Raw genomic sequence first — 12,890 nt, 5'->3', positions numbered from 1 at the left:
ACATATCACAACTTACGGAACAAGTGAAAATCTGAGAATATAACAAAAGCCTGTAGCATATGGTTCACTTATAACTGATTACACACTGCTGGTTTAAAACGTGATTAAAACACTAAATATGTCAACCACCCCCCCCCCCCCCCCCTCCCCCAGACTCACAAAAGGCATACTGTTCTATGAATCTAGTCTCGCAATAGATAAGTGAAAAAAAAAAAAAAGTTGTCATGAAGCTTTAGTAAAAATGATTCTACAAAAACCAATACAAGTCTCCAAATGTCATTGCATGCCTTTAATATGAGATTAACTAGCTCAATTTGCAAGAACAGCCACCACACACCATAAGGTGGCTTGTGAAGTATGAAAGTAGGTGCATTTACATAAGAAATTTTATAATTTTTTAGCATAGGAACTATGTTGTGTGTATCATTCTACAAACCTCACTGATTTACTTTCAGTAATCTTGCAGCTGGAATTGAAAATGAACAGCACTCAACTAACGTGATGACATTTTTGTACTCTATTTAATTACTTGCTGAGCCAATACCGCAGGGCCATACAGGCTGCTGGGATGTTGCGACAGATGTTTTAGTCTCAAATCTTCACAGTGTACTAAATTATCTTGGACAGTTGACAAATATCTTAGCAGAATGTTGGATACCAATTGACTGGCCATGAAGGAGCACCCTCTCACGAACCAGTATCACCCAGGGCTGCAAGAACATAATAATGTTCTCCACCATTGTTTCAAAATTTTTCTTGCCATGTCCTGAAAGGAGAAATATCCTCCCCACCTTCACACAGAGATATACCCCCACCCAATCACCCTATGCAACACCTTCATCCAACCTTATTCCATCCCTGCTCCCAAACCTGTGTCCCATAACACAAATCTACATCTACACTCAGAAAACAACTGTGAAGGGCATGATAGACGGTATGCCCCATTGTACCAGTTATTAGGGTTTCTTACCATTCTATTTATGTATGAAGTGCGGGAAGAATAATTGTGTGTGTTGTAATTAATCTACTCTTGTCTTCAGTATCCCTAGGTAGCTGATACATAGGGGGTTGAATATTCCAAGAGTCAACATTTAAAGTCAGTTCTTGAAATTTTGTAAGTAGGGTTTCTTGGGACAGATTGCGTCTATCTTCAAGAGACTGCCAGTTCAGTTTCTTCAGCATTTCTGTGGCACTCTCCCACAAGTGACACAAACCTATGACAATTCATGCTGTCCTTCTCTGGATACATTCAATATTCTCTATTAGTCCTATCTGACATGGGTCCCACACACTTGAGAAATATTCCTGATGGAATCATGCCAGTGATTTGTAAGCAGTCTCCTTTGTAGACAGATTGCATTCCCCCAGTACTCTTGCAACAAACTGAAGTCTCCCACCTGCTTTACTGATTACTGAGCCTCTATGATCATTCCATTTTGTATCCCCAAGAAGTGTTATAACCAGATATCTGTAGCAGCCAACAGTGACTCGCTGATATTATAACCATAGGATACTACGTCTTTTCATTTTGTAAAGTGTAAAATTTTACATTTCTGTATATTTAAAGCATGTTGCCAATCTCTGCACCACTCTGAAATCTTATCGAGATCTGACTGAATATTAATGCAGCATCTTTCAGACAGTACTTCATTATAGATAAATGCATCATCTGCAAAAAGCTTGAGGTTACTACTAATATTGTCCACCCGTCATTAATATACAACATGAGCAGCAAGGGCAGAATAACACACTTCCTCACTTCCTTGGGGCATACCCAAGGTTACTTCTGCATATGATGATGGCTCTCCATCCGAGGTAACATGCTGCGTCCTCCCTACTAAAAATTCCTCAAACCAATTACAAATTTTGCTTGATATCCCACACGATAATACTTTTGGCAATAAGCGTAGATGTGGTACTGAGTCAAATACTTTTCAGAAACTGAGAAATACTGAATCTACCTGACTGCCTTGATTTAAAGCTTTCAGTATGTCATGTGAGAAAAGTGAGAGTTGGGTTTTGTGCGATCGATGTTTTCAGAATCTGTCCTGGCTATCATCGAACAGGTCATTATGTTTGAGATACCTCATTATGTTTGCAGTCAGAATATGTTTTAAGATTCTACAACAAATCGACATCAAGAATGCTGGGTGGTAGTTTTGTGGATCGCTTCTACTACCCTTCTTACAAATGGGTCTAACCTGTGCTTTCTTCCAACTACTGGGCACAGTTTTTGTTCAAGGGAGAGACAACAGATCGTAGTTAGAAGAGAGGCTAACTCAGTGGCACATTCAGTATAGAATCTAATTCCATCACGACCTGAAACTTTGTTAAAATTGTACAATTTCAGCTGTTTCTCAAGACCACTGGCACTAACACTTATTCCACTGGGCAGTTCTTCTGGGTTTTTCTTTTGCAAAGGAATATCTAAAATGGAGTTAAGAATTTCAGCTTTGCTACCCTCAATTTTCAGTTCATGTCTCATTTGCGAGCGACTGGACACTAACTTTGGTGTCACGAACAGCCTTCACATATTACCAGAATTTCGCTGGGTTTTGTGAAAGGTCATTTGACAATATTTTGCCACAGTCTACCTTTAAAAGACCTAGATGCAAGACATGATCCATACATCCCCCCCACTACCATCTACTCCAGTCCTGTAACTGGCACTTCCTACTTCATCGAAGTCAGCCACCTGTGAAAGCAGGCATGATGTCTACCAACATACCTGCAAGCACTGTGTGGAAATCTGTATGAGCATTACCACTAACAGGCTGCCTAACCACTCAAATAACCATTGCCAAGCTGTGACAGAGACACAGCTGGAACAGGTGTGCACTACACATCAAGAGGCTGCTACCCAAGTAATGACTGTGTGTGGGGTCCACACAAAGGATTTTTATACTAGATAACTCTCCATCCAGTCATAACAATAACTATAGTGCACCCAGAACTGTCAGTATGAGATCCAAATAAATGTTCCCTACATGCAAGACTATTAAGATCCTGGTGACTGGCACTTTGCTGTGAATGTTTCAGCTGTTAAAAAGAATTTGAAGTGCTACTAAAAAAAAAAAACTACAGCACTCCCATTACACTAATTACAGAAAGGGTGTTAAAATCCTAAATTGATAGCAGTGAGATATTTGGGGAAATTTCAAGCAAATGCTGAAATGGTATAAGGAGTTGGTGCATTTGTCGCAGTAGACAAGAAACTCAAATCCAATGGGGCAGAAATATAAACTGCTGTGAAACTGTCTGGGAAAGCCTTTGTATGAAGGGGTGGGCATGAACTTACAACTGGACTCTTCTATCGACCACCTACATATGTATCTGAAAACTTTTTTTTTTAAAAAAAAGTTCACCAGTACATAAGATCTCCAAACATACAGTCACCAATGAGGGGAGACTCTGATCATCAATCAACTGGGAAAAACTACTGTTTTTTTCTTTTTTTTTTTTCTTTCTTTTTTCCCCCAAGTGGTGGACGTGACAAGATGTCTTGCGAAACACTACTAAATGCATTCTCTGAGAACTACCTAGAACACTGTTCAGAGGCCCAATCACGATGGAAATATACTGGATCTATTAGCAACAAACAGATCTGATGTCTCTGAAAATACCCACATCGAAACTGGTATCAGTGATCACAAGACAGTTGTAGTGACAGTGATTAGCAAAGTATAAAGGGCAACTAAAACAAGAAGGATTTACATTTTCAGCAAACTAGATAAAGAGTTAGAGGTGTCTTATCTCAATAACAAACTCTTAAACATTTAGCTCTAGCAAGGAGCATATAGAAGAACTGTGACTCAGGTTTAGAAAATCGGCTGACCACAAACCTTATCAAGAGCAATGTGCGAAGCCTTCAACAACAATTATGGCAGATTATTATTGTAAGATTTCTTACAAAAGCCAAAGAAATTCTAGTCTTAGGTAAAGGCTGTTGATGGCATCAAAAATTAGTGTTCAGTTCCTCACAGACAAGGCAGGGACTGAAATTGAGGCTAGCAAAGCAAAATCAAAAATGCTGATCCCTGTTCTACAGTTTTCATTTAGATAATGAAAATCCAGGGGGTACTACTCATTCTTAATTCTCACACCACAGCACACATGAACAACAGAGATGTTAGTTTCAGTGGTGCTGAGAAATAGCTAAAATTACTCAAACTGAACACAGCTCCAACGACCAATGGATCCCTATCAGATTCTGTAATGAATTCATGGCTGAGTTCGTCTCCTTTTAGCAATAATCTATCGAAGATCCCTGCAACAAAATACTGCACCCTGTAGTGGGAAAAAGGACAGACCAAATCCATTTACAAGAACAGTGGCAGAATTGATCCACAAAAACTACTGTCCTTTATCCTTGACAGCTATTTGTAGGTTGTAAAATCTTAGAACATAATCGGAACTAAAACATAATTAGGTATATCAAACAGATTTATCTCCTGCACACCAAACAGCATAGATTCTGAAAACATCCATCATTCAAAACCCAACTCGCTCTTTTTCCCACGCAGCCTCCTGAAAGGCACTGATCAAGGCAGTCACACAGATGCAGTATTTTGTCAATTTCCAAAAAGCATTTTGCTCAGTACCACATCTATGTTACACAACATTAGGGTTCTTTTTTTTTGGGGGGGGGAGGGGGGGGGGGCTGCACTATGCTAGCTTTGATGGAGAGTAAAAGTGCTGGGATCTTTGCTGTTCTGTTCAAGTTGTATAATAATGACCTTCTGGACAATATTAATAATAACCCTCCAAATTTTTGTAGATGATGCAGTTATCTATAATGAAGTATTGTTTGAAAAAAAGCTGAACAAATATTTAACCTAGTTTTTGGTAAGTTTTCAATGTGATGCAAGGATTGGCTACTTGCTTTATATGTTCAGAACTGTAAAACTGTGTAGGTGTTTTTCTTTTTTTAAAAAAAAAAGTCAATTTCTTATGAGAATAAAATAAATGATACACAGCTGGGATTGGTCGAGTCTTACAAATACCTAGGTGCCTCGATTTTGTAGTCATATGAAACTGAACGATCAAACAGTCTGCTGTAGGTAAAGCAAGTAGCAGACTTGTTTTTCATTGGTGGAATAGTAGGGAAATGTAATCAGTCTACAAATGAAACTACCATATATCCTAAACAATTGACAGCACGAAAGCTTTTGTCTATCAGTAACCTTACATGTTGCCAGATAGCACAAGAATGAAAATGTATTTTTCAAATTTAGGGAGGGTATACAATTATTATGAATCTTACAAAATTGCTCAACTGTGTGGGACCCATACAGAAAGGACTACAGGGGATATTAAAGGACACAAAGAAGGGCACCACGAATGGTTATCGGCTTCCTCAACCCACAGGAGAGTGTCATGCAGATGCTGAAAGAATTGAACTGGCAGATGCTTGATGACAGGTGTAAACACTCTCTCTTGGAAACCTATTTAGAAAATTTCAGGAACCAACTTTAAGTGACGAATCTAAAAATATACACTCTACGTATCACAGCCATGGGAATTTCAAGACAGGAGTACACTAATTACAGCACATACACAAGAATTTAAGTAATTACTCTCCCTGGGATCCCCATGCGAATGGAATAGAAAAAAAAGTCCTAATGAGCCCTCTGCGATTCACATCACAGTGGTTTGCAGAGTATAGATGTAAACTGTAGAAATGTATTCAAATCATTTTAAGATTACTTTTCTAATGGGTCAAACTGTTTTTGACACAATTCGTGTGACCGTAAGCTGGAAATATGTTATAAAAAAAACTCAAAAACTGTTTTATCTGCAGATGATACAAGTGTAACTATTGCACATTAAGGTGACGAGCTGAATAATGTGTCAAATCATGTTCTATAGAGAACTCGCTCCTGGTTTGCAACTAATAGGCTGACTTTGGCTTGTAATTTGCAGTATCTGTAGTACAAAACTCAATACAGTGAAAAGTTTATTCAAATGATATAATGAGATGTACAAAAGATATAGTTGACAGTCATTGCACATTTGAAAAAGTATATGCTGAAGCAGGAAGAATTTTTGCTCTGGCTCTTTTAGCTTTCTACTTTTTTACTATTTTTTTTCTTTATTGACAGCGTGACAGTTTTTGTCTATCAGTAATCTTAAATGTTGCCAAGATAACACAAGAATAAAAATATATGTTTCAAATTGATGGGGTATATCTTATTATGAATATTTGTGGAATCAGTTACCTGAAAGATTTTGCTTTCTTACAAATAAGAAACATCTCTGCAATCAGTTTATGTAATGCCCCATGTTGACTGAAGAGTGGCCTGTCCAGGTATATTGTTTCTAACAAGCCATTATTAAGTTCACTGCAACCTATTGAATTTCTTGTGTCTGTTGTTACAGCAATGTCATTATTGGTACACATCAATCCTGACCACTGAAATTCATCTAACCATTTATTCAACTCATCTGAAAAGAAAAATGAAAATGGCCTTAAACTGTAGATAATGACTTTATCTTGGACCTAAATCTGTGTACAAGAATTTTATATGTGACAATAAATTTTATCTGCAAATACATTTAATGTTATATGCCTTAAAATTATCTCTCATAATAAGCAGTCCCATCAATAAACAAACATATCACAGGAGGTAAATAGAAAACTGTGAGAATGACAAGCCCACAATTATTTTGAAGGATGCAAGGCACAATGAAGACTTTTGAAGTTGTCAAAGATGAATATTCCTCCAAGTCTCACTAATATCTCAATTCTAAGGCAAGAATACAGCGAACTAGATGTGCTATGAGTCATGAATGAAACAAAATTTCAGTTTTAAGTAGTCAATGTACAGCATTTCTACACAGTTATTTGTTTATTCATGCATCAAATAAATAATTGCTGTTCTGGGCAAATAAAAGTACACTAACCTGAAGGACAAAAGCAACAGGCATTGCTGGTTAACCTTTCAACTAAGTAAAAGTCATCTTCATCTTTCTCATGCCTTTTCTCAGATACTATTAAAGTATCTGTAACACACATTAATTCCTCTGAAGTTGAGGTCAAGTAAAACGGCCTCTCAGCAACACATCTTCAACAACAAAAAACAATAGTTTGTATTTACACCACTAAATTACTTTCAGTAACATACATTAACTATCTATAAAACAAGGCCAAGTCAAGATGTATTTCTCATTTTCTTAGAACATTATTACTGTGCAAAATAATAATATGGACAGAATACAATATCTTCATCCTTAAAATTAATAGTGGAAACAGTTTCATTTTATAAAATATATCTGTATTCTTTATGATTAATGATGCAGAGAAGTCTTTGATAAACTGAAGATGCTATTGAAGCTAAAGTGTTACCAAACAATGAAGGCTTTCACGACCGGATGTTTCAGCTGCCGAGAATTCTTCCGCGTTGTATGGCCGTGGTTCCATGGACTGCGGCCATACAACCCAGAAGATTTCTCGGCAGCTAAGTGTTACACCACAAAACTAATGCCCAGGGTTCTCTCAGCAATGTTTACATACATATGTCATAAAGAACTAACAAAGACATCAATACAATGAAGCTGTGATATATCTGTGGGTTGGTAAACCATCAAAAAAGAGCAAAACCTGGAAATAAGGGTTTTCAGAACAATCTACTGGTCACAGTAACAAGAAGTAGCAATGCAACAAGGACCCATATGAACCATTATTGTTGTTGTTGTTGTTACTATTCTGAAGAAAAACAGTATAAGAAGGAAATTTGAGAAAATAGTCAAGGTGCAACAGAAAAGATACTTAGAATACTCTTCAGTTTCACTGGAGGTAAGAACAAAAAAAAAAAAAAATACCTAACAGGAGACATTGTAATATAAACTGAACAACCTATTACAGGGACGGACAAAAACAATGGAAATACCACAAACACGACACCTTAACTCTGTGCAGGAAACCCGATGGCATTCAAAATGGCTTCCAGTCATCTTGGAATGAATAAATACAGGCCCTGTACGGTTTTCAAGCAAATCTTACATCATTCTTCCTACAAAATACTGGCAGGCTCAGGTGATGGCAGTTGAGGTGGATAGCAACCAGGCACCCTTCTTTCCAAAGTAGAGGTGACAATGGTGGCCACAGTAGATGTGACAACTCATGTTCACACTCGCAAAGCCAGTGCTGAATGTTGTGAGCTGTGTGAATAGGGCCATGTGGTCTTTGACTGTAGCATCACCATGGAATGGACTTAATAAGTCAAAATAGTCACATAATCATTGATAGTAATATGGCCATGCACTCCTGCCATGTTTCATTCTTGGGACATTAACTCTGCCAGAAGCTGTAAACAGTGTGAAACAAGATTAATCTGAGCAAACGACTTTCTTTCATTGCTCCATAGTCCAGTTTTATGGTTTCACATTCAAGTTCTCCTGTTATGGGCATTTGCATTACTGATGAGTCGTTTTGGAATTTTATCTCACCCTATAATTCCCTGCTTCTGGAGCTCCATTCGTTTTCTGGTGCTGACAGGGTCTGTGAGTTCAGCAGTGACTTTTGCAGCTGTCAGCCTGTTACTTTTTTCTTCAATGATCATCTGTCACAGTCACTCAACACACACTTTCATCCACATTGTTACTTGGCAGATATTTTTCTGCTTTCCTTGTAAGCAGTATAAATCTTTGATACAGTGTCTCTTGAAACATCAAACACTTTGGCTACCTTGGCTATGGAAGTACCCATCATATTAATATCAACAATTTGCTCACATTGAAATTCACGTAGCCCTGACATAATGCACTCACAATAACAAAGGACATGGTTCTGAACATGACATGTTGAGAACACTGTATAGGTCCAATTTGTGGTCAAATGCAACAGTGCACCCTGCAGGCATCTGGATTTATGTTCAAGCATGTATTTCTCACTGTGTTTCAATATTTTTGTCCAACTCCCGTAATACAGCTGACATTAAGACCCCCTGTTCAAATCAAATCGGCTAGTAACACAATCTAAATAGGTAAATCACAAACAAGAAAAATCCATTTGTTCAGCACCAACGGCATATTTATATTCAGTTCCATCTGAACTGCAATATCTTTCCACTGTGTCTCTGCTGTTAACTATTCCACGTCAATAGCTGTTGTTTCAGTCATTACATTCACTTTACCTGAAGTTACAACCCAGTAATTAAGCTTTCCCTTCTCCTACACATATTTACTTTGACCTGGTTATGGCCAAGTACTCATCTCGCACATTGCATTCTTCTGGAGAATACAAAGTACATTTCTTTTCGCAATTACTGTACAACACCATGGACTAAACAGAGAACCTCTGTATCTTCAGTCATGGAAATTTAATAGTTTTAATCTGTACTACTATGCAAAGACAAGTATAACATTGTTACCAAAAACCTCAAAAAGTTCATGACCAATTTACTTCAAATTTTTTTACACATTACTCAAACGCTCAGATAGACAGATTACATATTTTTTAATAAACATGGTACATGAATATATACCTAATACATAAGGGGGAAACATTAGCAAAAATCTTGCAAAGTTTTTGACCATTTTATTTAATATTGTTACACAATACTCTACTAACATTCTGATGGACACAGGCTATATATTGTTTTAAACAATGAAATAAAGATTTTCTGTTAAACCAATAGCAAGGAAAAAAATGCTGCACTGTGAAAATATTGTTTCCTTTTATTTCTCACTATCAGTCTGAACTTAGATATAAGGGAATTTAAACCACTGGGCAAATTTTTTCTTCCAGATACATTCTTTCTACTTTTATATAATTTTAAATGCAAATTGTATACACAATCAAGTGCTGTTTCATTATCTTCATTGCAGTCAGTTTTAAGAGGAAAGAGGAATTTCATTTTTATGGCTTATCTACTTATATGTAACTACATCTACACAGATACTCTGCAATCCACTTTACGTCGCGTGGTGGAGGGTACCCCATACCACCACTAGTCACTTCCTCTCCTGTTCCACTCGCAAATAGAGCAAGGGAAAATCGACTGTCTATAAGCCTCCACATGAGCCCTAATTTCTTAAATCTTATCTTAATGATCCAATAACAATATTATGGAAGGAAAGTTTCCACACAGCATATAGCGGAGTCAAAAAGACTGTCACAAATAAGCATTTGGCCAGCAATGCCTTCGTCGAAAAAACACACACACACACACACACACAAATGCATCTCATGCACACGACTGCAGTCTCTGGCAACTGAACCCACACTAAGAGCAGCAGCACCAGTGCATGATGGGAGTGCTGACTGGGTGGGGGTACGGAGGGGATGCAGGGTAGGAGTGGGTGACAGTGAACTGCTGCTGGGGAGCACACAGGGACAAGGTGGAGAGAGGGTATGGCAGCTATGTGCAGTTGGGAGGTTAGACAGAGGAGGGGAGGGAGTGGGGTGGGGGGATAGCGGAAAAGTGGAGAAGTGGAGAAATGAAAAGACTGGGTGCGATGGTGGAATGAGGGCTGTGTAGTGCTGGAATGGGAACAGGGAAGGGGCTGGATGGGTGAGGACAGTGACTAACGAAGACACGAAGACTCGAAGACTGAGGCCAAGAGGGTTATGGGAACATAGGATGTATTGCAGGCAAAGTTCCCCTGTGCATAATTCAGAAAAGGTGTTGGTGGGAAGGATCAACATGGCACAGGCTATGAAACAGTCATTGAAATGAAGGATGTCATGTTGTGCAGCGTGCTCCGCAACAGGGTGGCCCACTTCTTTCTTGGCCACAGTTTATTGGTAGCGATTCATGCGGACAGACGGCTTGTTGGTTGTCATGCCCACATAGAATGCAGCACAGTGGTTGAAGCTTAGCTTGTAGATCACATGATTGGTTTCACAGGTAGCCCTCCCTTCGATAGGATAGGTGATGTTTGTGACCGGACTGGAGTAGGTGGTGGTGGTGGTGGTGGTGGTGGGAGGATGTATTGGACAGGTCTTGCATCTAAGTTTATTCCAGGGATATGAGCCATGAGGTAGAGGGTTGGGAGCAGGGGTCGTGTAGGGATGGACAAGTATATTGTGCACGTTCAGTGGACGGCGGAATACAACTGTGGGAGGGGGTGGGAAGGATAGTGGGCAGGACATTTCTCATTTCAGGGCTTGACGAGAGATAGTCGAAACCTGGTGGAGAATGTAATTCAATTGCTCCAGTCCTGGGTGCTACTGAGTTATGAGGGGAACGCTCCTCTGTGGCCGGACAGCGAGACTTTGGGAGGTGGTGGGTAATTGGAAAGATAAGGTATGGGAGATTTGTTTTTGTTCGTTCAAGGTTGGGAGGATAAAAATGGTCCGTGAAGACTTCAGTGAGATCCTTGGTATATTTCAAGAGGAACTGCTTATCTCTGCAGATGTGATGACCATGAGTGGCTAGATTGTGTGGAAGGGACTTCTTGGTATGGAGCAGGTGGGGGCTGACAAAATGCAGGTATTGCTGGTGGTTAGTAGGTTTGATATGGATGGAGGTACTGATGTAGCCATCTTTCAGGTGAAGGTCAACATCTAAGAGTAGGACCAGGTGAAGCAAATGGGGGAGAAGCTGTTTAGGTTCTGGAGGAATGTGGATAGGGTGTCCTCACCCTTGATCCATATCACAAAGACGTCATCAATGAATACGCACCAGGTGAGGCTTTCAGGATTCTCGGTGTTTAGGAAGGATTCCTCCGGTTGGCCCATGAACAGGTTGGCCTAGGATGGTGCCATATGGGTGCCCACAGCCGTCCCTTGAATTTGTTTGTTGGTAATGCCTTCAAAGGAGAAGTAATTGTGGGCGAGGATACAGTTGGCCATGGCAACCAGGAAGGAGGCTGTTGGTTTGGAATCAGTCTGGCGTTGGGAAAGGTAGTGTTCAATAGCAGTAAGACTATAGGCATTAGGGATGTTATTGTAAAGGGAGGTGGCATCAATAGTGATGAGCAGGGCACCGTGTGGTAAAGGGACAGGAACAGTGGAGAGTTGGTGGAGGAAATGATTGGTATCTTTTGTGTAAGATTTATACAAGAAGGTAGGTTCCGGGTAACAGGTTGAAGGTTTTGGTCTACAAGAGCAGAGATTCTCTCAGTGGGGGCACAGTAATCAGCCACAACGGGGCGTCCTGGGTGGTTGGGTTTATGGACTTCAGGTACTAGGACGCACCTAAGAATTTGAGGGGTGATTGGAGATCATGCTTGATTTCAGGAATGGGCTCATTGTGACAGGGTTTGTAGGAGGATATATTTGACAGCTGGTGGAATCATTCTGGCAGGTAATCCTAGAGGTTCAAAACAACAGTGGTGGAGCCTTTGGCCGCAGGTAGGATTTTAAGGTCAGGATCTGTTTTTATATGGTGGAGTGCAGTTCTTTCTGTGGATGTAAGGTTAGTTTGCATGTTGAGATATTTGAGGAATGATGCTGAGGCAAGGTTCGAAGTTAAGAAATTCTGGAAAGTTAACAGGGGATGATTTGGGAGCTGTGGGGGTGGATCATGGAGGAGTGAACTGAATCAGGCAGGATTCAACATTGGTCTTTGGTTAGGTCTGATTGGTAGGGTTGTTGGCGAAAAAGTGTTTCCACTGTACTGACTGGGGGGGGGGGGGGGGGGGGGGGAGGAGAGAAAGTCTTTAACGCGTTCTGTATTATTGAATCTGGGAGTGGGGCAAAAGTTGAGGCTTTTGGAAAGGACTGATATTTCTGTGGGGCTAAAGCTTCTGGAAGAAAGGTTCAAGATTGTGTTTCGGGTCTGGGTCAATCCATACCAAGTTACCCAAGAAAAAAAATAATTGATTGCTTGACCATCTCAGATAAATTTTATATTTGCTGGGTGAATTCCCCAATGTTTAGTAGCCACAAAAATATTTTCTAAAAAAATTAGTGTTTATTATTTTTAAATGGTGGCCATATTTAT

At 39.6% G+C, this 12,890-nt stretch overlaps 1 protein-coding gene across 1 annotated transcript in view; it reads right to left on the bottom strand.

The window, feature by feature from the left end:
- The window catches only part of LOC124776022, a 290,423-nt gene that overhangs the window by 84,556 nt on the left and 192,977 nt on the right, over nucleotides 1-12,890 (bottom strand). The window contains exons 15-17 of the mRNA XM_047250863.1: nucleotides 6,904-7,064; nucleotides 6,219-6,444; nucleotides 17-50 (exon numbers count right to left, since the gene is read on the bottom strand). Of these exons, the coding sequence (XP_047106819.1) occupies nucleotides 17-50; nucleotides 6,219-6,444; nucleotides 6,904-7,064 (421 nt within the window). The remainder of the gene's footprint in view (nucleotides 1-16; nucleotides 51-6,218; nucleotides 6,445-6,903; nucleotides 7,065-12,890) is intronic.

This window comes from Schistocerca piceifrons, chromosome 2 (assembly GCF_021461385.2).
Source record: "Schistocerca piceifrons isolate TAMUIC-IGC-003096 chromosome 2, iqSchPice1.1, whole genome shotgun sequence".
Taxonomy (NCBI): domain Eukaryota; kingdom Metazoa; phylum Arthropoda; class Insecta; order Orthoptera; family Acrididae; genus Schistocerca; species Schistocerca piceifrons.
The sequence above is the reverse complement of the archived record's forward strand: the minus strand, read 5'-3'. Positions and strand labels throughout refer to the sequence as shown.